Raw genomic sequence first — 20859 nt, 5'->3', positions numbered from 1 at the left:
TTGAGGGGACACGGGGACATGAGAGGGGGACAGGGGGGACATGAGGGGACATGGGGACACGGGGACATGAGGGGACAGGGGGGACATGAGGGGACATGGGGACGTGTGAGGGGGACATGAGGGGACATGGGGGACATGTGAGGGGACATGAGGAGACGGGGGACATGAGGGGACATGGGGACATGGGGACACGTCAGGGACATGGGGACATGAGGAGACAGGGGGGACATGAGGGGACATGGGGGACATGTGAGGGGACATGAGGAGACGGGGGACATGAGGGGACATGGGGACGTGTGAGGGGACATGAGGGGACATGAGGGGACATGGGGGACGTGTGAGGGGACATGAGGGGACATGGGGACATGAGGGGACATGGGCACAGGGACACATGAGGAGACACAGGGACACGTGAGGGGACAGGGGGACACGGTGATTGTGGCACAGGGACATGAGGACACAGGATACGGTGGCACGGGGACATGTGAGGGGACAGGGACGTGGGGACATGGGTGACGGTGGCAGGGAAACACGGGGACACAGGTGATAGTGGCACAGGGACCTGTGAGGGGACACGGGGGACATGGGTGACAGTGTCACGGGACACAGGTGATAGTGGCACGGGGACCTGTGAGGGGACACAGAGGACACGGGTGACAGTGTCACAGGACACATGAGGGGGACAGTAGCATGGGGACACATGAGGGGACACAGGGACACAGGTGACAGTGCCCCAGGGGACACATGAGGGGGCACAGGGACACAGTGGGACACAAGGGGACAGGGGCACAGGGTGAGGGCACTGAGGGGACAACGGGGGGGGGACACAGGGAGGGTGACAGGGTGTGAGGGGACACAGGGAGGGTGACAGGGACATGGGGGGACACAGGGAGGGTGACAGGGACATGGGGGGACAAGGGGCAGGAGGACCCCGGGGTGTCCCAGGGGGTGTCCCAGGTGGGTCCCAGGGGGTGACACAGGGGGTGACAGAAGTGACACAGGTCAGGGTGTCCCAGGTGTCCCCAGGGAGTCCCAAGTGTGTCCCAGGTGTCCCCAGGGGTGTCCCCCAGGGGTGTCCCCAAGGTGTCCCCCAGGGGTGTTCCCAGGTGTCCCCAAGGTGTCCCCAGGTGTCCCAGGTGTCCCCAGTGTCACTCACCGCCCTCACGAAGGAGGTGACAAACTCGGTGTCCCCGTCCTCACCAGGGCCCGGGGGGATGGCGGGGACCCGCACCCGGTACAGCCCGTCCTGAGCTGCCACCTCCTGTGGGGACAATGTCACCTCAGTGTCACCTTATTGTCACCTCAATGTCACCTTATTGTCACCCTCAGTGTCACCTCAGTGTCACCCAGTGTCACCCTGACCTGCACCCGGTACAGCCCGTACTGCACTGCCACCTCCTGTGAGGACAATGTCACCTCAGTGTCACCTTATTGTCACCTCAGTGTCACCCAGTGTCAGCCCAGTGTCACCTCAGTGTCACCCTGACCTGCACCCGGTACAGCCCATCCTGAGCTGCCACCTCCTGTGGGGACAATGTCACCTTATTGTCACTGCTGTGTCACCCCAGTGTCACCTCAGTGTCACCCAATGTCACCCAGTGGCACCCAATGTCACCTTAATGTCACCCAGTGTCACCCACTGTCACCCAGTGTCACCCAATGTCACCCAGAGTCACCCAGTGTCACCTCAGTGTCACCTCAGTGTCACCCAATGTCACCTTAATGTCACCTCAGTGTCAACTCAGTGTCACCCAGTGTTACCCAGTGTCAACTCAGTGTCACCTCAATGTCACCTAATGTCACCCAATGTCACCTCAGTGTCACCTGTGTGTCACTCCAGCGTCACCCCAGGGTCACCTCCATGTCCCTTCAGTGTCACCCCAACGTCCCCTACACTGTCCCCCCGTGTCCCCCGGTCCCCATGTCCGTCTGTCCCTCACCCTGTGCCGCGCTCTCTCCGTGTCCCCCCGTGTCCTGGTGTGTCCCCATGTCCCCCTGTCCGTGTCTGTCTGTCCGTCCGTCCCTCACTCTCAGCCGCGCTCTCTCCTCCTCCCCCAGCGGTCCCCATGTCCCCCTGCCCGTGTCTGTCTGTCCTGTCTGTCTGTCCGTCCCTCACCCTCAGCCGCGCTCTCTCCTCCTCCCCCAGCGGTTTCTGCGCCAGCGCCAGCGCGGGCTCGGGGCCCCAGCTCAGCGACAGCGACCCCCGGCGGCGGAACCGCGGCACGTCATCTGCGGGACGGACAGACGGACAGACACGGACAGGGGGACAGGGGACAGGGAAAGGGAGGCCAGGGATGGGGATAGAGGGACAGGGATGGGACAGGGACACAGACAGAGACAGGGACAGGGATGGGGATAGAGGGGACAAGGATACAAACAGGGAGGGGGGACAGGGGGACAGGGATGGGGACAGAGGGACAGACAGAGGGACAGGGGATAGGGGGTAGGGGACAGGGATGGGGACAAGGACATGGGACAGGGATGGGGGACAGGGACAGAGGGGACAGAGGGACAGAGGATAGAAGGGACAGGAATGGGGACAGGGGGACATGGGGACAGGGACAGCGATGGGGACAGAGGGGACAAGGATACAAACAGGGAGGGGGGACAGGTGGACAGGGATGGAGACAGAGGGACATGGGGACAGGGGAAGGGGGGATATGGGGACATTGGGACACAGCGCTGGCACCAGGGACAGCCCAGTCCCCCTGCCCCCGGTGCCATCCCTGTGTCCCCGGTGCCACCTCCAGCCCAATGTCCCCAGTGCCACCCTGTCCCCGTACTCCCCTGTACTCCCAGTGCCACCTCCAGCCCAGTACCCCCAGTGCCACCCCTCTCCCCATGTCCCCAGTGCCACCCCTGTCCCTGTGCCCCCAGTGCCATTCCCATTCCCACATCCCCAGTGCCACCTCCATGTCCCCATGCTGCCACCCAGATCAGTGTCCCAATGTCCCCAATGTCCCAATGTCCCCCCATGCCTCCAGTGCCCCCAGTCCCCTCGATGTCCCCCCAGTGTCCCCAGTGTCCCTGATGTCCCCCTGTCCCCCAACATCCCCAGTGCCCCCCACTGTCCCCACTGCTCCTGATGTCCCCCTGTCCCCAGTGTCCCCAATGTCCTGAATGTCTCCCAATGTCCCCAATATCCCACTGTCCCCAATCTCCTCAGGGCCCCACAATGTCCCTGATGTCCTCAATGCCCTCCAGTGTCCCTAATCCCCCGATGTCCCCCAGTGTCTCCAATGTCCCCAATCCTCCAATGTCCCCAATGCCCTCCAGTGTCCCCACTGTCCCCAATGTCCCCAATCCCCCCAATCCCCCCACTGTCCCCAATGTCTCCAATCCCCCCAATGTCCCAGTGTCCCCAGTGTCCCCAATGTCCCCAATGTCTCCAATCCCCCCCAATGTCCCAGTGTCCCAGTGTCCCCAATGTCCCCAGTGTCCCTCACCCAGTTCAAAGGAGTGCTCCAGGGTCAGGCTCACCCGGCAGCTCTCGGTGTCACTGGCCTGGGGGGACACGGACGGGACACGGGGGTGGCACCAGGACAGGGACATGGTGGGGGACACAGGGGTGGCACCATGGGGACACCAGGACAGGGACACCACAGGGACAACAGGGGACACCAGGGGGGTGACATGGGGTGGCACCAGGACAGTGAGACGAGAAGGACACGAGGGTGACATGGAGGTGACACGAGGGTGACAGGGTGGTGAGACCCCGCAGACCTCATGAATATTAATGACCAGCCCTGCGCCCTCATTAATGCTAATGAGGCTCCGCAGCCTCATCCCCCTCATGAATATTAATCAGCTGGCAGGAGCCAGAACCGCCCCTCCTTAGCATTAATGAGCTGGAACCGGCGGACTCATTAATTTGAACCCGAACCCGTTAATTAATATTAATGAGGGCAGCAAGCAGCCCCGCCCCTCCCAGGTAAAGGAGCAGTTTACGCTAATTAATATTAATGAGGACAGACACGTGGCCCCGCCCCTCACGAATTCAAACAAACTTGGTTTATACAGCCCCTAATTAATATTAATGAGGGAAACCACGTGGCCCCGCCCCTCGCAGCTACGGCCGCTATTGGTTGGTTCACTCCTAATTAATATTAATGAGGACATCACACGGCCCCTCCCCTCACAGATTCAAACACTACTGGTTTCCACACCCCCTGATTAATATTAATTATTAATAATAATATTTATTAAGAGCCCCTCTGGGCTACCGGCGATTCTGTTTACACGCCCCCTAATTAATATTAATGAGGACAAACACGCCACGCCCCTCACGGATTCAAACACACTTGGTGTCCACACGCCCTAATTAATATTCATCATTAATAATATTTATTAAGAACCCCTCTGGGCTACCGGCGATTCTGTTTACACGCCCCCTAATTAATATTAATGAGAGTTCCCGGCACGGGGCCCTGATGAACACCGAGCACCGGGTACCGAGCGCTGTCCCGGCACCGAGGCCCCCTCGGTTCCCCGGTGCTCCCGGTACCGGAGCCCGCCGTGCTCACCCTGGTACCGGTACCGGTTCCACCCCGGTGATCCCGGTACCGGAGCCCACCCGGCAGAACCCCCCGGTACCGGAGCCCCGCCTGCTCACCCTGGTGCCGGTACCGGCGCCGGTTACCCCACCCCCGGTTCCCCGGTGTTTCCGGAGCCCCCCCTGCTCACCCTGGTGCCGGTTCCGGTGCCGGTGCCCCCCCGGCAGAGCCCCCCGCCTCGCCCAGCGCCGCCCCCGCCGCCAGCAGCGCCAGCACCGGCAGCGGCCACGGCGCCGCCATCTTGGAGCGCGGGGCACGGCGGGAACGGGGCGGGGCTACAGCGATTGGGCGTGGCTACAACGAATTGGCTGTGCTGGCGTGAGTGGGCGGGGCTAGAACGGATGGGCGTGGCTACCGGCGATGGGCGGGGCTACGGTGAAGGGGGCGTGGTCCGGAGGGGTGGGCAGGGTCTATTGGAGGTGAGGGGCTTCTGTGAGGGGGCGGGGCCAACACGGTGCTTCCATTTGTGTGTTCCCGCCCCCAAATCCAGCCCAGGAACCCCCGGGATGGACAGAGGGACCCCCCCCAGTGACCTCTGACCCCTCTTGGTAATCCCTGACCCCCTCCCAGTGACCCCTGAGACCCCTCCAGTGATATTTGGGGAACCCCCCAGTAACACCTGGGGACCTCCCAGTGACATCTGGGGACCTCCCAGTGACATTTGGGGGACCTCCCAGTGACATTTGCAGACACTCTAGTGACCTCTGGGGCTTCTCAATGACCTTCGGGGACCTCCTGGTCACTTTTGGGGACCTCCCAGTGATTCTGGGACCTCCCAGTGACCCTTGGGGACCTCCCAGTGATGCTTGAGGACTTCCCGGTGACATCTGGGGACCTCCCAGTCACCCCTGAGTCCCCCACAGTGACCTCTGGGGACCCCCAGTGACATTTGGGGACCCCCCAGTGACATCTGGAGACCTCCCAGTGACCCCTGAGACCCCTCCCAGTGACCTCTGGGGACCTCCCAGTGACCTCTGGGACTCTTCCCAGTAACATTTGGGGACCTCCCAGTGACCCCTGACCCCTCCCAGTGACATCTGGAGACCCCCAGTGCCCCTTGATGGATTTTGGGGGGTCACCCCCAGCCCGGTGTCCCCCCCTCGTTTCCCTGCCCCCTTCCCAAGCCCCGCCCCCTTCAGGTGAGGCCTCACCTGTCCCAGGGCAGGAACTGGAATGGGGCAGAGCAAAACCAGGAATGGGCAAAACGGGAATGAGAAAAATGGGAATGGACAAAACGGGAATGGGAAACAGGAATGGGAAAATGGGAATGGTCAAAACAGGAATGGGAAAATGGGAATGGGCAAAACGGGAATGGGAAACAGGAATGGGAAAATGGGAATGGGCAAAACGGGAATGGGCGAAACGGGAATGGGAAAATGGGAATGGGAAACAGGAATGGGCAAAAACGGGAATGGGAAAATGGGAATGGGCAAAACGGGAATGGGAAAAATGGGAATGGGAAAATGGGAATGGGCAAAACAGGAATGGGAAACGGGAATGGGAAACGGGAATGGGAAAATGGGAATGGGCAAAACGGGAATGGGAAAATGGGAATGGGAAACAGGAATGGGAAAAACGGGAATGGGAAACGGGAATGGGAAAATGGGAATGGAAATGGGAATGGGCAAAACGGGAATGGGCGAAACGGGAATGGGAAACAGGAATGGGAAATGGGAATGGAAATGGGAATGGAAAATGGGAATGGGCAAAAACGGGAATGGGCGAAACGGGAATGGGAAAATGGGAATGGGAAACAGGAATGGGCAAAACATGAATAAGCAAATCAGGGATGGGGAAAAATGGGAATGGGCAAAATGGGAAAACAGGAATGGGAAAATGGGAATGGGCAAAACAGGGACGGGAAAATAGGAATGGGCAAAATGGGAATGGGCAAAATGGGAAAACGGGAATGGGAAAAACGGGAATGAGCAAAACAGGGATGGACAAATTGGGAATGGGCAAAATGTGGGATGAGAAAAACGGGAACAGGCAAAATGGGGATGGGCAAAACGGGAATGGGCAAAAAGGGGGATGGGAAAAACAGGAATGAGCAAAACAGGGATGGGCAAAACAGGAATGGGCAAAACTGGGATGAGAAAAACGGGGATGGGCAAAAAGAGAATGGAAAAAACTGGGGATGAGAAAAACGGGAACGAGCGAAACAGGAATGGGCAAAACTGGGATGAACAAAACAGGGATGGGGAAAACGGGGATGAGAAAAATGGGAATGGGCAAAACGGGAACAAGAAAAACGGGGGATGGGCAAAATGGGGATGGGCAAAACGGGGATGGGAAAAATGGGAACGAGCGAAATGAGAACAAGCAAAACAGGAACGAACAGGATTGGGTAAAACGGGAATGGGCAAAACGGGGATGAGCAAAACAGGGACAAGCAAAATGGGAATGAGCAAAACGGGAATGGGAAAAACGGCGATGGGAAAAACGGGGAATGGGTAAAACGGGAACGGGCAAAACGGGGATGAGCAAATCAGGAATGGGCAAAATGGGAATGAAGAAAATGGGAAAACGGGAATGGGCAAAATGGGGATGGGAGAAAATGGGAATGAGCAAAAACGAGCAAAAGGGATGAGCAAAATGGGGATGGAAAACGGGAATGAGAAAAATGGGGATGGGAAAAATGGGAATGGGCAAAATGGGAATGAGAAGAATGGGGATGGGAAAACAGGAATGGGAAAAGCGGGGATGGAAAAATGGGGATGGGAAAATCGGGATGGGAAAAACGGGGACGAGCAAATCAGGAATGAACAAATCAGGAATGAGCAAAATGCGGGATTTTATTCAAATTAGAGCCGGGGGGGGCGGGGCCGCTCCTCGGGATGGGCACGGAGCGGGTGAGGCCCGGGACACCGGGAGGGAATTCCTGTCCCGGGACACCGGGAGTGCTCATCCGGGAGGGAATTCCTGGCCCGGGACACCGGGAGTGCTCATCCGGGAGGGAATTCACATCCTGGCACACCGGGCACGCCCGTGCCGGCACACCGAGAGGGAATTCCTGTCCCGGTACACCCTGAATTCCCGTCCCGGGAGGGAATTCACATCCTGGGACACCGGGAATGCCCATCCGGGAGGGAATTCCTGTCCTAGGATACCGGGAGTACTCATCCGGGAAAGAATTCCCATCCCGGCACACGGGGAATTTCCATCCCGGGAGGGAATTCACATCCCGGCACACGGGGAATTGCCATCCCGGGAGGGAATTCCCGTCCCGGCACTCGGGGAATTGCCATCCCGGGAGGGAATTCACATCCCGGCACACGGGGAATTGCCATCCCGGGAGGGAATTCACATCCCGGCACACCGGCAGTCCCGTCGCGGTGCCCCGGTCACTCCCGTCCTGGTACACCGGCAGTGCCCATCCCGGCACACCGGCAGTCCCGCCCCGGTGTCCCGGTCGCTCCCGCGCCCTCAGCCGCCCCGCGGTGTCCCGCAGGAACCGGATCAGGTCCCGCATCACGGAGAAGAACCGCAGCAGCACCGCGCTCGGCTCTTCGAGCTCCGGGCCGCTCCCGCCGCTGCTCTCGGTGCTCCCGTTGCTCCCGGTGCTGCCGCCGGTGCTCCTGCCGGTGCTCGCGAAGGTGTCGATGGGCTCGGGGCTCTCCAGCTGCCGCAGGATCCAGCGGCTGAAGAGCCAGGCCGGGGTGAAGACGCAGCCGCGGCCGCTGGCGGTGACACCGAGGAGCCAGAACGGGCCCGAGCCCCGGAACCGGCACACGAGGGGCGCGCCCGGGTCACCCTAACCGGGAGAGGGACGGGAAGGGAAGGGAAGGGAAGGGAAGGAAGGGAAGGGAAGGGAAGGGAAGGAAGGAAGGGAAGGGAAGGGAAGGGAAGGGAAGGGGAAGGGAAGGGAAGGGAAGGGAAGGGAAGGGAAGGGAAGGGAAGGGAAGGGAAGGAAGGAAGGGAAGGGAAGGGAAGGGAAGGGAAGGGAAGGGGAAGGGAAGGGAAGGGAAGGGGAGAGGAGGGAGAGGAGAGGAGAGGAGAGGAGAGGAGAGGAGAGGAGAGGAGAGGAGAGGAGAGGAGAGGAGAGGAGAGAGAGGAGAGGAGAGGAGAGGAGAGGAGAGGAGAGGAGAGGAGAGGAGAGGAGAGGAGAGGAGAGGAGAGGAGAGGAGAGGAGAGGAAGAGGAGAGGAGAGGAGAGGAGAGGAGAGGAGAGGAGAGGAGAGGAGAGGAGAGGAGAGGAGAGGAGGGAGGCAGAGGGGGGGAGGGTCAGTGGGGAGAGGGTCAGTGGGGGGAAGGGCAAGGGTGGGGAAGGGGCAATGGGAAGGGAGAGGGTCAGCGAAAGGGGGGAGGAAGGCGGAAGTCAGTGGGGGAGGGGCAGTGGGAGTCAGTGGGGGAGGGGCAGTGGGAGTCAGTGGGGAGGGGCAGTGGAGAGAGGCAGCCCCGGGACACGGGTGGGGATCGGGAACGGGAACGGGAACGGGACTGGGATCAGGACCGGGAACGGGACTGGAACCAGGATTGGGATTGGCATCGGGATCAGGATCGGAAAGGGATCGGGAGCGGGATCGAGATTGGCACCGGGACTGGGATCAGGATTGCGATTGGGATTAGGAGCGGATCAGGATTGGGATTGGAACTGGCACAGGGATCGGGATGGCAGCCCCGGGACACGGGAGGGCGGGGAACGGGAATGGGAACGGGAACGGGGCTGGGATCGAGATTGGCACCGGGACCGGGACTGGGATGGGGATTGGGACTGGGATTAGGACTGAGGCCGGGATTGGGACTGGGACTGGGACGGCAGCCCCAGGACACAGAAAAGGGGCGGGATCAGGATCGGGAGTGGAATCGAGACTGGATTGGGATTGCAGCTGGCACCGGGATTGGAATGGGGATCAGGACCGGAGCTGGACTGGGATAGGGCTGGAGTCAGGATTGGGATTAGGATTGGGATTGGAACTGGCCCAGGGATTGGGATGGGGATCAGGACCGGAGCTGGGACTGGGACTAGGGCTGGAATCGGGATGGGGATCGGACTGGGATTGAGACTGGCACTGGCATCGGGACAGGGATGGGGATTCGGGACTGGGACTGGGATTAGGACCGGGATCAGGATTGGGATGGGGATTGGGATTGGGATTGGAACTGGGACCGAGACCAGGATTGGGATTAGGACCGGAGCTGGGACTGGGATTAGGATTGGAACTGGTATTGGATTGGGATTGGGATCGGGATTGGGATCAGGATTGGAACTGACACAGGGTCAGGATTGGGATTGGGATTGGGATTGGAACTGGCACCTGGGTCAGGATTGGGATCGGACTGGCACCGGGACTGGATTGGGATTGGCACTGGATTCGGGATGGCAGCCCCGGGACACGGGACCCAGGCAGGGATGGGAAGGACAGGAACGGAACGGGGCTGGATCGAGATTGGCACCGGGATCAGGATCGGGATGGGGATCGGGGCCGGGACTGGGATGAGGATCGGGATCAGGATTGGAATCGGGACCGGGATTGGGATTGCAACTGGCACCGGGATCGGGATGGGAATCGGAACTGGAGTTGGGACTGGATTAGGACTGGAATCAGGATTGGGATTAGGACCGGGATTGGGACAGGGACTGGGATTGGGATTGGGACTGGGACTGGGTTCGGGATGGGGATGGGGACCAGGACTGGGACTGGGATTAGGACTGGGATCGGGGATTGGGATTAGGACCGGGATTAGGACCGGGATTGGGACCGGGATTGGGATAGGGATTGGGATTGGGACTGGGACAGGGTTCGGGATGGGGATGGGGACCAGGACTGGGACTGGGATTGGGACTGGCACTGGGATCGGCATTGGGATCAGAATGGGACTGGCATTAGGACTGGGATCGGATTGGGATTGGGACTAGGACTGGGATTGGAACTGGCACCAGGGTCAGGATCGGGATCGGGATTGGGGCCAGGATCAGGACAGGGACCGGGATTGGGATCAGGATTGGGATCAGGATTTGGATTGGGATTTGAACTGGCACAGGGATTGGCACCGGGACAGGGATTGGCACCGGGACACGGGGTCCAGGTGGGGAACGGGAACGGGGCGGGGTTCTGGCTGGGGGCGGGGCCGGGCTCACCTGGCAGCTGTCGGAGCCGCCCCGCGGGTTCTCCGCGCACACCTGGGGCGGGGCCGCGCTCCCGGCGCTGTCGCAGAGCTCGGGCGGGAGCAGCCGCACCTGCACCTCCCGCATCACCTCCCGGGGCGGGGCTGGGGGCGGGGCCGGGCGTGAGAGCCAGAACCGGCACAGCCGGGCACACCTGGGCACAGCTGGGGACACCTGGGTACAGCTGGGGACACACCTGGGATACACCTGGGTACACCTGGGATACACCTGGGTACACCTGGGGACAGCTGGGATACACCTGGACACAGCTGGGGACACACCTGGGCACACCTGGACACAGCTGGGGACATCCGGGTACACCTGGCACCTTTGGGACACACCCTGGACACACCTGGGCACCCCTGGGTACGCCTGGGACACACCTGGGTACACCTGGGATACACCTGGGATACACCTGGACACAGCTGGGGACACACCTGGGTACACCTGGCACCCTTGGGACACACCCTGGACACACCTGGGTACACGTGGGCACACCTGGGGACGCACCTGGGTACACCTGGGTACAGCTGGGATACACCTGGGTACACCTGGGTACAGCTGGGATACACCTGGGCACAGCTGGGGACACACCTGGGTACACCTGGCACCCTTGGGACACACCTGGGTACACCTGGGCCACACTTGGGATACACCTGGGCACACCTGAGCATACCTGGGATACACCTGCCCCACACCTGGGCACATCTGGGATACACCTGCCCCACACCTGGGCACCCCTGGGTACACCTGGGACACACCTGGACACACCTGGGTACACCTGGGCACACCTGGACACAGCTGGGGACACACCTGGGTACACCTGGTACCCTTGGGGCACACCTGGGCACACCTGGGCATACCTGGGATACACCTGGGCACACCTGGGCACCCCTGGGCACACCTGGGCACACCTGGGACACACCTGGGCACACCTGGGCATACCTGGGCACACCTGGGCACCCCTGTGTCTTCTGTGGGACCCCAGCCCCCACCCCAGGGACCCCAGCCCACCCTCAGGACAGACCCGAGACCATGATGGGATCTTAACCTGACACAGAGACACAGCTGGCACTCACCTGTGCCCACCTCAGACACACCTGGCACTGACCTGTGACCCCCATCGTGCCCGGGCACTCACCTGTGCCCCCTCAGCCCCACCTGACCCCCACCTGTGCCCATCCCATCCGCCTGGCACTGCCCTGTGCCCACCACGGACACCCAGCCCCAGCTCAGACACACCTGCTGCTCACCTGTGCCCACCTCAGCCCACCCACTGCTCACCTGTGCCCACCTCAGACATACCTGGCACTCACCTGTGCCCATCTCAGCCCACCCTGGCACTGCCCTGTGCCCACCTCAGCCCACCCATTACTCACCTGTGCCCATCTCAGCCCACCCTGGCACTCCCCTGTGCCCCCATTCCCCATCATTGCTCACGGTGGCCCTGCCCCAGCTCAGCCCCACCTGGCACTGCCCTGTGCCCACCTTAGACACACCTGGCACTCACCTGTGCCCATCCCACCCCTCATTTCTCACCTGTGCCCGCCAGTGGTGCCCACCCCGCGGTGTAGCAGGGCCCGATGCCCTCTGTGCTGCACTGCCCACCTCAGACACACCTGGCACTCACCTGTGCCCACCTCAGACACACCTGGCACTCACCTGTGCCATCTCAGACACACCTGGGGCTCCCCTGTGCCCATCTCAGACACACCTGGCACTCACCTGTGTCCTGCCCTCACCTGTGCCCCCTGGCACTCACCTGTGCCCGCCAGCGGTGCCCAGCCCGCGGTGTAGCAGGGCCCGATGCCCTCGGTGCCCCGCCGCTCCCGGGCCCGGCTGACGCAGCCCAGCTGCACGAAGTCGCTGCACCGCGCCGGCGGCTGCAGCTGCAGCAGCGCCACGTCCAGCCCCGGGTGCAGCCGCGCCCGCAGCACGCGCCGCACCTCGGCCTCGGGCCCGGGGTCGCTCAGGTCGGCGGCGCCCAGAACCACCCGGCAGGCGGTGACGTTCCTGGGGACACCGGGGGCACCGTCAGGGGAGCAACCGGGACACCGGGAGCACCGCCAGGGCAGCCGGGACCAACCGGGACCACCGGGGGTAGCAGAGGGGCGGCTGAGAATAACCGGGACACCGGGAGCACCGCCAGGGCAGCCGGGACCAACCGGGACACCGGGAGCACAGTCAGGGGAGCAACCGGGACACCGTGAGGGGAGCTGGGACCAACCGGGAGCACCGGGGATGGTGAGGGAGAGCTGAGAGCACCGGGAGCACCGTGGGTAACGGAGGGGCGGCTGAGAGTAACCGGGACGCCGGGAGCACCGTCAGGGGAGCTGGGACCAACCGGGACCACCAGGGGTAGCAGAGGGGCGGCTGAGAGCGACCGGGACACCGGGCACCGTGAGGGGGAGCTGGGACTGCCCGGGACACCGGGGGCACCGTGAGGGGAGCCGGGACCAACCGGGAGTACCGGGGATGGTGAGGGAGAGCACCGGGAGCACCGTGGGTAACGGAGGGGCGGCTGAGAGTAACCGGGACACCGGGGGCACCGCGAGGGGAGCTGGGACCAACTGGGACACCAGGGGCACCGTGAGGGGCCGATGGGACCAACCGGGACACCGGGGGTAATGGAGGGATGGCTGAGACCACCCGGGGCACCGTGAGGGGTGGCTGAGAGCAACCGGGACACCGGGGGTAACGGGGGGGCCGGGACAGAGCATCCCAGGGCCATCCTGGCACCATTCCAGATCACCCCGGAGAGTCCCGGGGCCATCCCGAGGACATCCCAGATGATCCCGGATCATCTCAGGGCCACCCCAGAGTCCCCCAGGGCCATCCTGGGGCCATCCCAGACCATCCCAGGGCCATCCCAAAGCCCCCCAGAGCCATCTCAGGGCATCCAAGCTCATCCCACAGCATCCTGGACCATCCCAAAGCCCCCCAGAGCCATCTCAGAGCATCCAAGCTCATCCCAGATCATCCCAGAGCGTCCAAGATCATCCCAGATTATCCCGGATCATCTCAGGGCCATCCCAGAGTCCACCAGGGCCATCCTGGGGCCATCCTGGGGCCATCCCAGACCATCCCAGGGCCATCCCAAAGCCCCCCAGAGCCATCTCGGAGCATCCCGGACCATTCTGGATCCCCCCAAAACTCCTTAGGGCCATCCTGGAGCATCCCAAGATTGTCCCGGGGCCCCCCGGAGCTTCTCAGCACCTCCTGGACCCCCCAAGACCATCCCAGGTCCATCTCAGATCCATCCCAAAGCCCTCATGGCCATCCCAGATCATCCTGGAGCCATCTCGGGTCATCCCAGGTCATCCTAGATCATCCCAGGTCATCCCAAAGCCCCCCAGAGCCATCTCAGAGCATCCCAGATCATCTTGGAGCCATCTCGGGTCATCCCAGGTCATCCTAGATCATCCCAGGTCATCCCAAAGCCCCCCAGAGCCATCTCAGAGCATCCCAGATCATCCTGGATCACCTGAAAGCGCCCTGGGGCCATCCTGGGTCTTCCCAGGACCACCCCAAAGCTCTTTTGGCACCATCCCGGAGCCTCCTGGGATCATCCTGGACCATCCCAGATCATCCTGAGACCATCCCAGGGCCATCCCAGAGCCTCCCCAGGGCTATCCTGGAGCCTCCCAGATCATCCTGGACCATCCCAGGGCCATTCTGGAGCCTCCCAGATAATCCTGGACCATCCCAGGGCCATCCCAGAGCCCCCCAGGGCTATCCTGGATCATCCCAGGACCATCACAGATCATCCCTGATAATCCCAGATCTTCCCGAGGTCATCTCGAGGCCATCCCAGGGCCATCCTGGGGCCATTCCAGATCATCCCGGAGCGTCCAAGATCATCCCAGGTCATCCCAGATCATCCCAGGGCCATCCCGAGGCCATCCCAGAGCATCCTGGACCATCCCAAAGCCCCCCAGAGCCATCTCAGAGCATCCCAGGTCATCCCAAGGGCATCCTGGGGCCATTCCAGATCATCCCAGAGCATCCAAAAATCATCCCAGGGCATCACGGATCATCCCAGGGCCATCCTGGAGTCCCCCAGGGCCATCCCAGACCATCCCAGATCATCCTGGAGCTTCCCAAGGTTATCCCAGGACCTTCCTGAGGCCATTCTGGATCATCCCAGAACATCCCACAGCCATCCCAGAACATCCCGGATCATCCCAGAGCCCCCGGAACCTTCCTGCAGCATCCCAGGACCATCCCAAAGCTCCTCAGGGCCATCCCTGAGCCTCCCAGAGCCTCCTGAGGTCATCCCGTGGCCATCCCAGATCATCCTGGACCATCCCAGATCATCCTGGAGCTTCCCAAGGTTATCCCAGGACCTTCCTGAGGCCATTCTGAATCATCCCAGAACATCCCACAGCCATCCCACAGCCATCCCAGAACATCCCAGGACCATCCCAAAGCTCCTCAGGGCCATCCCTGAGCCTCCCAGAGCCTCCTGAGGTCATCCCGTGGCCATCCCAGATCATCCTTGACCATCCCAGATCATCCCGGATCATTCCGGGGCCATCTCGGAGCCCCCCGAGGCCATCCTGGAACCTCCCAGATAATTCCAGATCGTCCCAGGACCATCTCAGATCATCCCAGGTCCATCTCAAAGCCCCCGTCGCCATCCCAGATCACCCTGGACCATCCCAGATTATCCCAGATCATGCCAGGGCCATCTCGGAGCCCACCAAGGCCATCCTGGAACATCCCAGGTGATTCCAGACCATCCCAGGTCCATCTCAGACCATCCCGGACCATCCCTGATAATCCCGGATCTTCCCGAGGTCATTCCGAGGCCATCCCAGACCATCCCAGGTCATCCCAGATTATCCTGGATCATCTCAGAGCCATCCCAGAGCCCCCCTGAGTCCATCCCAGATCACCCCAGGTCATCCCAGATTATCCTGGATCATCTCAGAGCCATCCCAGAGCCCCCCTGAGTCCATCCCAGATCACCCCAGAGCTCCCTGGGCCCATCCCAGACCATCCCTGGCCATCCCAGGCTCATCCCGGGTCCATCATCCCAGCCCATCCCAGGGTTATCCCAAAGCCCCCCGAGGCCATCCCAGCCTATCTGGTCCATCCCAGTCCATCCCAGTCCATCCCACTCCATCCCAGCCTATCCCAGTCCATCCCAGTTTGTCCCAGTCCATCCCAGCCCATCCCAGTCCATCCCAGCCTATCCCAGTCCATCCCAGCCCATCCCAGCCCAGTCCATCCCAGATCCATCTCAGCCATCCTGGTCCATCCCAGGATTATCCCAAAGGTCCCTGAGGCCATGCCAGCCCATGCCAGCCCATGCCAGCCCATGCCAGTCCGTCCCGGGCACATCCCAGCCTATCCCAGTCCATCCCAACCCATCCCAGTCCATCCCAGCCTATCCCAGTCCATCCCAGTTTGTCCCAGCCCATCCCAGTCCATCCCAGCCCATCCCAGTCCATCCCGGGCCCATCCCAGTCCATCCCGGGCCCATCCCAGTCCATTCCAGTCCATCCCAGCCTATCTCGGGTCCATCCTGGTCCCATCCTGGCCCATCCCGGATCCATCCTAGACCCATCCCAGCCTATCCCAGCCCAGTCCATCCCAGATCCATCCCAGCCATCCTGGTCCATCCCAGGATTATCCCAAAGGCCCCTGAGGCCATGCCAACCCATGCCAGCCCATGCCAGCCCATCCCAGTCCATCCCAGCCTATCCCAGGCCCATCCCAGTCCATCCCATCCCAGTCCATCCCAGCCCATCCCAGTCCATCCCGGGCCCATCCCAGCCTATCCCAGGCCCATCCTGGTCCATCCCAGCCCATCCCGGGTCTATCCTGGCCCACCCCAGCCCATCCTGGTCCCATCCCAGCCCAGCCCAGCCCATCCCGGGTCTATCCTGGCCCATCCTGGTCCATCCCAGCCCATCCCAGGTCTATCCTGGCCCATCCCAGCCCATCCTGGTCCCATCCCATCCCAGCCCATCCCGGGTCTATCCCGGTCCCACCCTGGCCCATCCCGAGTCCATCCTAGACCCATCCCACGCTCATCCTTGCCCATCCCAGCCCATCCTAGAGCCCCCTGGGACTATCCTGGGTCCATCCCGGCCCATCCTGGGCAAACCCCAGCCCACCCCAGCCCATCCCAGCCCATCCTGGTCCCATCCCGTGTCTATCCCGGGTCTATCCCGGGTCTATCCCGCTCACCAGGGCAGGCAGCGCGCCGCGGTCAGCAGCCAGCCGGGGGTGATCAGGCCCATCCCAGCCCATCCCTGTTCCATCCCGTGTCTATCCCGGGTCTATCCCGTGTCTATCCCGGGTCTATCCCGGCTCACCGGGGCAGGCGGTGGGCGCGGTCAGCAGCCAGCCGGGGCTGATCAGGCCCATCCCGGCCCATCCTGGTCCCACCCAGTCCCACCCTGGCTCGCCCTGGGCCATCCTGGAACTATCCCAGACCCATCCCAGTCCATCCCAGACCCATCCCAGTCCATCCCAGTCCATCCCAGACCCATCCCAGCCCATCCCAGACCCATCCCAGCCCATCCCAGACCCATCCCAGCCCATCCCAGACTCATCCCAGACCCATCCCAGTCCATCCCAGACCCATCCCAGTCCATCCCAGACCCATCCCAGTCCATCCCAGTCCATCCCAGACTCATCCCAGTCCATCCCAGACCCATCCCAGTCCATCCCAGACCCATCCCAGACTCATCCCAGACCCATCCCAGTCCATCCCAGACCCATCCCAGACCCATCCCAGACTCATCCCAGACCCATCCCAGTCCATCCCAGTCCATCCCAGACTCATCCCAGTCCATCCCAGTCCATCCCAGTCCATCCCACTCCATCCCAGACTCATCCCAGTCCATCCCAGTCCATCCCACTCCATCCCACTCCATCCCAGACCCATCCCAGTCCATCCCAGACTCATCCCAGTCCATCCCAGTCCATCCCAGCCCATCCCAGCCCATCCCAGACTCATCCCAGACCCATCCCAGTCCATCCCAGCCCATCCCAGCCCATCCCACTCCATGCCAGACTCATCCCAGACCCATCCCAGTCCATCCCAGCCCATCCCACTCCATGCCAGACTCATCCCAGACCCATCCCAGTCCATCCCAGCCCAGTCCCACCCCATGCCAGACTCATCCCAGACCCATCCCAGCCCATCTCTGTCCCATCCCAGTCCCACCCCAGCCTGTCCCGGCTCTATCGCAGCCTGTCCCGGGTCTGTCCCGCTCACCGGGGCAGGCAGCGCGCCGCGGTCAGCAGCCAGCCGGGCGCGATCAGGCTCCCGCCGCAGATGTGGCCGCTGCCGGCCCGCAGCGGGTCCTGGATGCTCGCCAGCCCCGGCCAGGCCCCGGGAACCGGCCCGGAGCCGCCGCCGAACTCCTCGGCCATGGGCTGGAGACCGCACGTACCGCTGGGGGAGACAGGGACAGACGTGGGGACAGGGACAGAGGGGACAGGGACAGACACGGGGACAGGGACAGACACGGGGACAGACGTGGGGACAGGGACAGAGGGACACAGGGACAGGCATGGGGACAGAGGGACAGGGACAGGGACGGGGACAGGGACAGATGGGACAGGAGCAGGGACTGGGACCGCGACACGGGACAGGGACACCTGACACCAGGACAGGGGCAGGGACAGGGATGGTGACACGGGGGCAGGGACATCACCCGGGGACGTGACCGTGCCCACCGGCTCTGCCTGACCGGCTGTGCCAGCCCTGGGCTGTGACAGTGACAGGGACACGGGGACACAGTGACACTGCAACACGGGGACAGTGACACTCTGACATCGGGAAGGGACAGGGACACGGGGACAGAGACACGGGGACAGTGACCCCCAAGATGTGGACACTGGACAGGGACAGGGACACCCCGACACGGCGACAGGGAGACAGGGACAAGGGGACCCCCGGCACGGGACAGGAGCCCCCAGTGCCACACGTGTCCCCTTGGTGGTGCCAGAGCCTGGCACGGGCACGGGGCTGCGACCCCCCCTGGGCTGTGGTGACCTCGGGGACCTTGGGGACCTTGGGGACACTCAGGGCACTCAGGGAACCCTCAGGGGGACCCTGGGGACCCTCAGGTAACCCTGGGGACAACCTCGGGGACCTTCGGGGATCCTCAGGTGACCTTGGGGACCTTCGGGGGACCCTGGGGACGCCCTCAGGTGACCTCGGGGACACTCAGGAGACCTTGGGGACCCTCGGGGACACTCAGGGGACCCTCAGGTGACCTCGGGGACCCTCGGGACGCCCTCAGGGACACTCAGGTGACCTTGGGGACCCTCAGGTGCCCTCGGGGACCCTGGGGTGTCACCCACTCGCACGAGTCCCAGGTGGCGCGGGCGGGCGCGGCCAGCAGGAGCAGCAGGAGCCAGAGCGGAGCCATGGCTGGGCCAGGGGACAACGGCAGCGCCCGAGGCTCCCCGAGGGTCCCCCCCGGTCCCGAGGGTCCCGCCGGGCCGGGGATGACGTCACAGAGCGGCCCCGGTTCCGCCCGGCGCCGTCACAGAGCGGTGGAACCGGGGGAGGGGCGGAACGGCCGCGGAGGGTCCGGGGCGGCCTCGGGCAATGCCGGGAACTCCCGGAACAAAATCCCGGTCCCGGAAATCCCTGTCCCAAAAAATCCCATCCCGAAATTGTCATCCCAAAAATCCCATCCCGAAATTGTCATCCCAAAAATCCCATCCCGAAAACCCCATCCTAAAACATCCCAAAAGCTCCCAGACCAAAATCCCGTCCCAAAAATCCTGAACCAAAAATCCCATCCGAGAATTGCATTTGAATTGCATTCAAAATCCCCATCCCAAAAATCCCATTCCAAAATCGTCATCCCAAAATTCCCATCCCAAAAATCCCATCCCAAAAACCCCATCCTAAAACATCCCAAAAGCTCCCAGACCAAAATCCCATGCTAAAAATCCCATCCCGAAATTGTCATCCCAAAAATCCCATCCCAAAAACCCCATCCTAAAACATCCCAAAAGCCCCCAGACCAAAATCCCGCCCCAAAAATCCCGAACCAAAAATCCCATCCCAAAATCTCCCAAAATCCCCATCCCAAAACTCCCATCCCGAAATTCCCATCCGAGAATTGCGTTCTCAAAATGCCCATCCCAAAAATCTCATCCCAAAACCGTCATCCCAAAATTCCCATCCCAAAAATCCCTTTTCAGAATTCCCATCCCAAAATATCCAAAAATCCCCATCCCAAAATTCCCACCCCAGAATTGCATTCTCAAAATCCCCATCCCAAAATTCCCACCCCAGAATTCCCATCCCATAATTCCCCTCACAGAATTCCCACCCCAAAATATCCCAAAATATGCCAAAAGCTCCCATCCTAAAATTCCCATTCCAGAATTCCATTCCCAAAATCCCCATGCCAAAAATTCCCATCCCAAAACATCCCAAAACTCCCATCCTAAAATCCCTATCCCAAAAATTCCCGTCCCAAAACTCCCATCCCAAAATATCCCAAAAATTCCCATCCCAAAACATCCCAAAACTCCCATCCTAAAATCCCTATCCCAAAAATTCCCGTCCCAAAACTCCCATCCCAAAATATCCCAAAAATTCCCATCCCAAAACTCCCATCCTAAAATCCCTATCCCAAAATCCCCATCCCAAAAACTCCCACCCCAAAATTCCCATTCCAAAATTGTGTTCCCAGAATTCCCATCCCAACGTTCTGATCCCAAAATATCCCTAAATCCCCATCCCAAAATCCCCATCATAGAATTGCATTCCCAAAATCTCCATCCCAAAATATCCCAAAAATTCCCATCCCAAAACATCCCCAAACTCCCATCCTAAAATCCCTATCCCAAAAATTTCCACCCCAAAATTCCCATCCCAAAATATCCCAAAAATTCCCATCCCAAAACTCCCATCCCAAAATACCCCAAAAGCCCCATCCCAAAATCCCCATCATGGAATTCCATTCCCAAAACTCCCATCCCAAAAATCCCACCCCAGAATTACATTCCCAAAATTCCCATCCCAAAATATCCCAAAAGCCCCATCCCAAAAATTCCTATCCCAAAATATCCCAAAAGCCCCATCCTAAAATTCCCATCCTGAAATTCCCATTTTCACCCCAAATCATTTTTATCTGAAAAATCCCTGCTTGCAGACTGGGGAAGCTTCTCAGCAGGGAATTTATTTTTATTTTTTTAATTTTTATTTTTA

At 61.2% G+C, this 20859-nt stretch overlaps 2 protein-coding genes across 2 annotated transcripts in view; both read right to left on the bottom strand.

The window, feature by feature from the left end:
- The window catches only part of EMC10 (ER membrane protein complex subunit 10), an 8493-nt gene extending 2903 nt beyond the window's left edge, over positions 1 to 5590 (bottom strand). Inside the window, exons 1-5 of the mRNA XM_063181876.1 lie at positions 5576 to 5590; positions 4684 to 4923; positions 3447 to 3504; positions 2117 to 2229; positions 1157 to 1261 (exon numbers count right to left, since the gene is read on the bottom strand). Of these exons, the coding sequence (XP_063037946.1) occupies positions 1157 to 1261; positions 2117 to 2229; positions 3447 to 3504; positions 4684 to 4923; positions 5576 to 5590 (531 nt within the window). The remainder of the gene's footprint in view (positions 1 to 1156; positions 1262 to 2116; positions 2230 to 3446; positions 3505 to 4683; positions 4924 to 5575) is intronic.
- Positions 5591 to 7323: 1733 nt separating this feature from the next.
- Positions 7324 to 19273, bottom strand: LOC134432998 (acrosin-like). The gene is made up of 6 exons (XM_063181875.1): positions 18990 to 19273; positions 17896 to 18075; positions 12424 to 12674; positions 10635 to 10765; positions 8162 to 8307; positions 7324 to 8077 (listed from the first exon to the last, which is right to left on the bottom strand). Exons 1-6 carry the CDS (start codon positions 19055 to 19057, stop codon positions 7324 to 7326), a joined length of 1530 nt encoding a protein of 509 aa, XP_063037945.1. The 5' UTR covers positions 19058 to 19273.
- Positions 19274 to 20859: the final 1586 nt, after the last annotated feature.

The sequence above is a fragment of the Melospiza melodia genome, assembly GCF_035770615.1.
Source record: "Melospiza melodia melodia isolate bMelMel2 chromosome 17 unlocalized genomic scaffold, bMelMel2.pri SUPER_17_unloc_1, whole genome shotgun sequence".
Classification (NCBI taxonomy): domain Eukaryota; kingdom Metazoa; phylum Chordata; class Aves; order Passeriformes; family Passerellidae; genus Melospiza; species Melospiza melodia.
This window is presented reverse-complemented; position numbering and strand designations above follow the sequence as displayed.

Coding starts and splice junctions, on each gene's coding strand:
- LOC134432998 (XM_063181875.1), bottom strand. CDS start 19,057: ATGGCTCCGCTCTGGCTCCTGCTGCTCCTGCTGGCCGCGCCCGCCCGC. Junction 12,675..17,895: donor GCGGCGCGCTGCCTGCCCCG/GTGAGCGGGACA, acceptor CGGTGTCCCCAG/GAACGTCACCGCCTGCCGGG. Junction 8,308..10,634: donor GCGGCTCCGACAGCTGCCAG/GTGAGCCCGGCC, acceptor TCTCCCGGTTAG/GGTGACCCGGGCGCGCCCCT.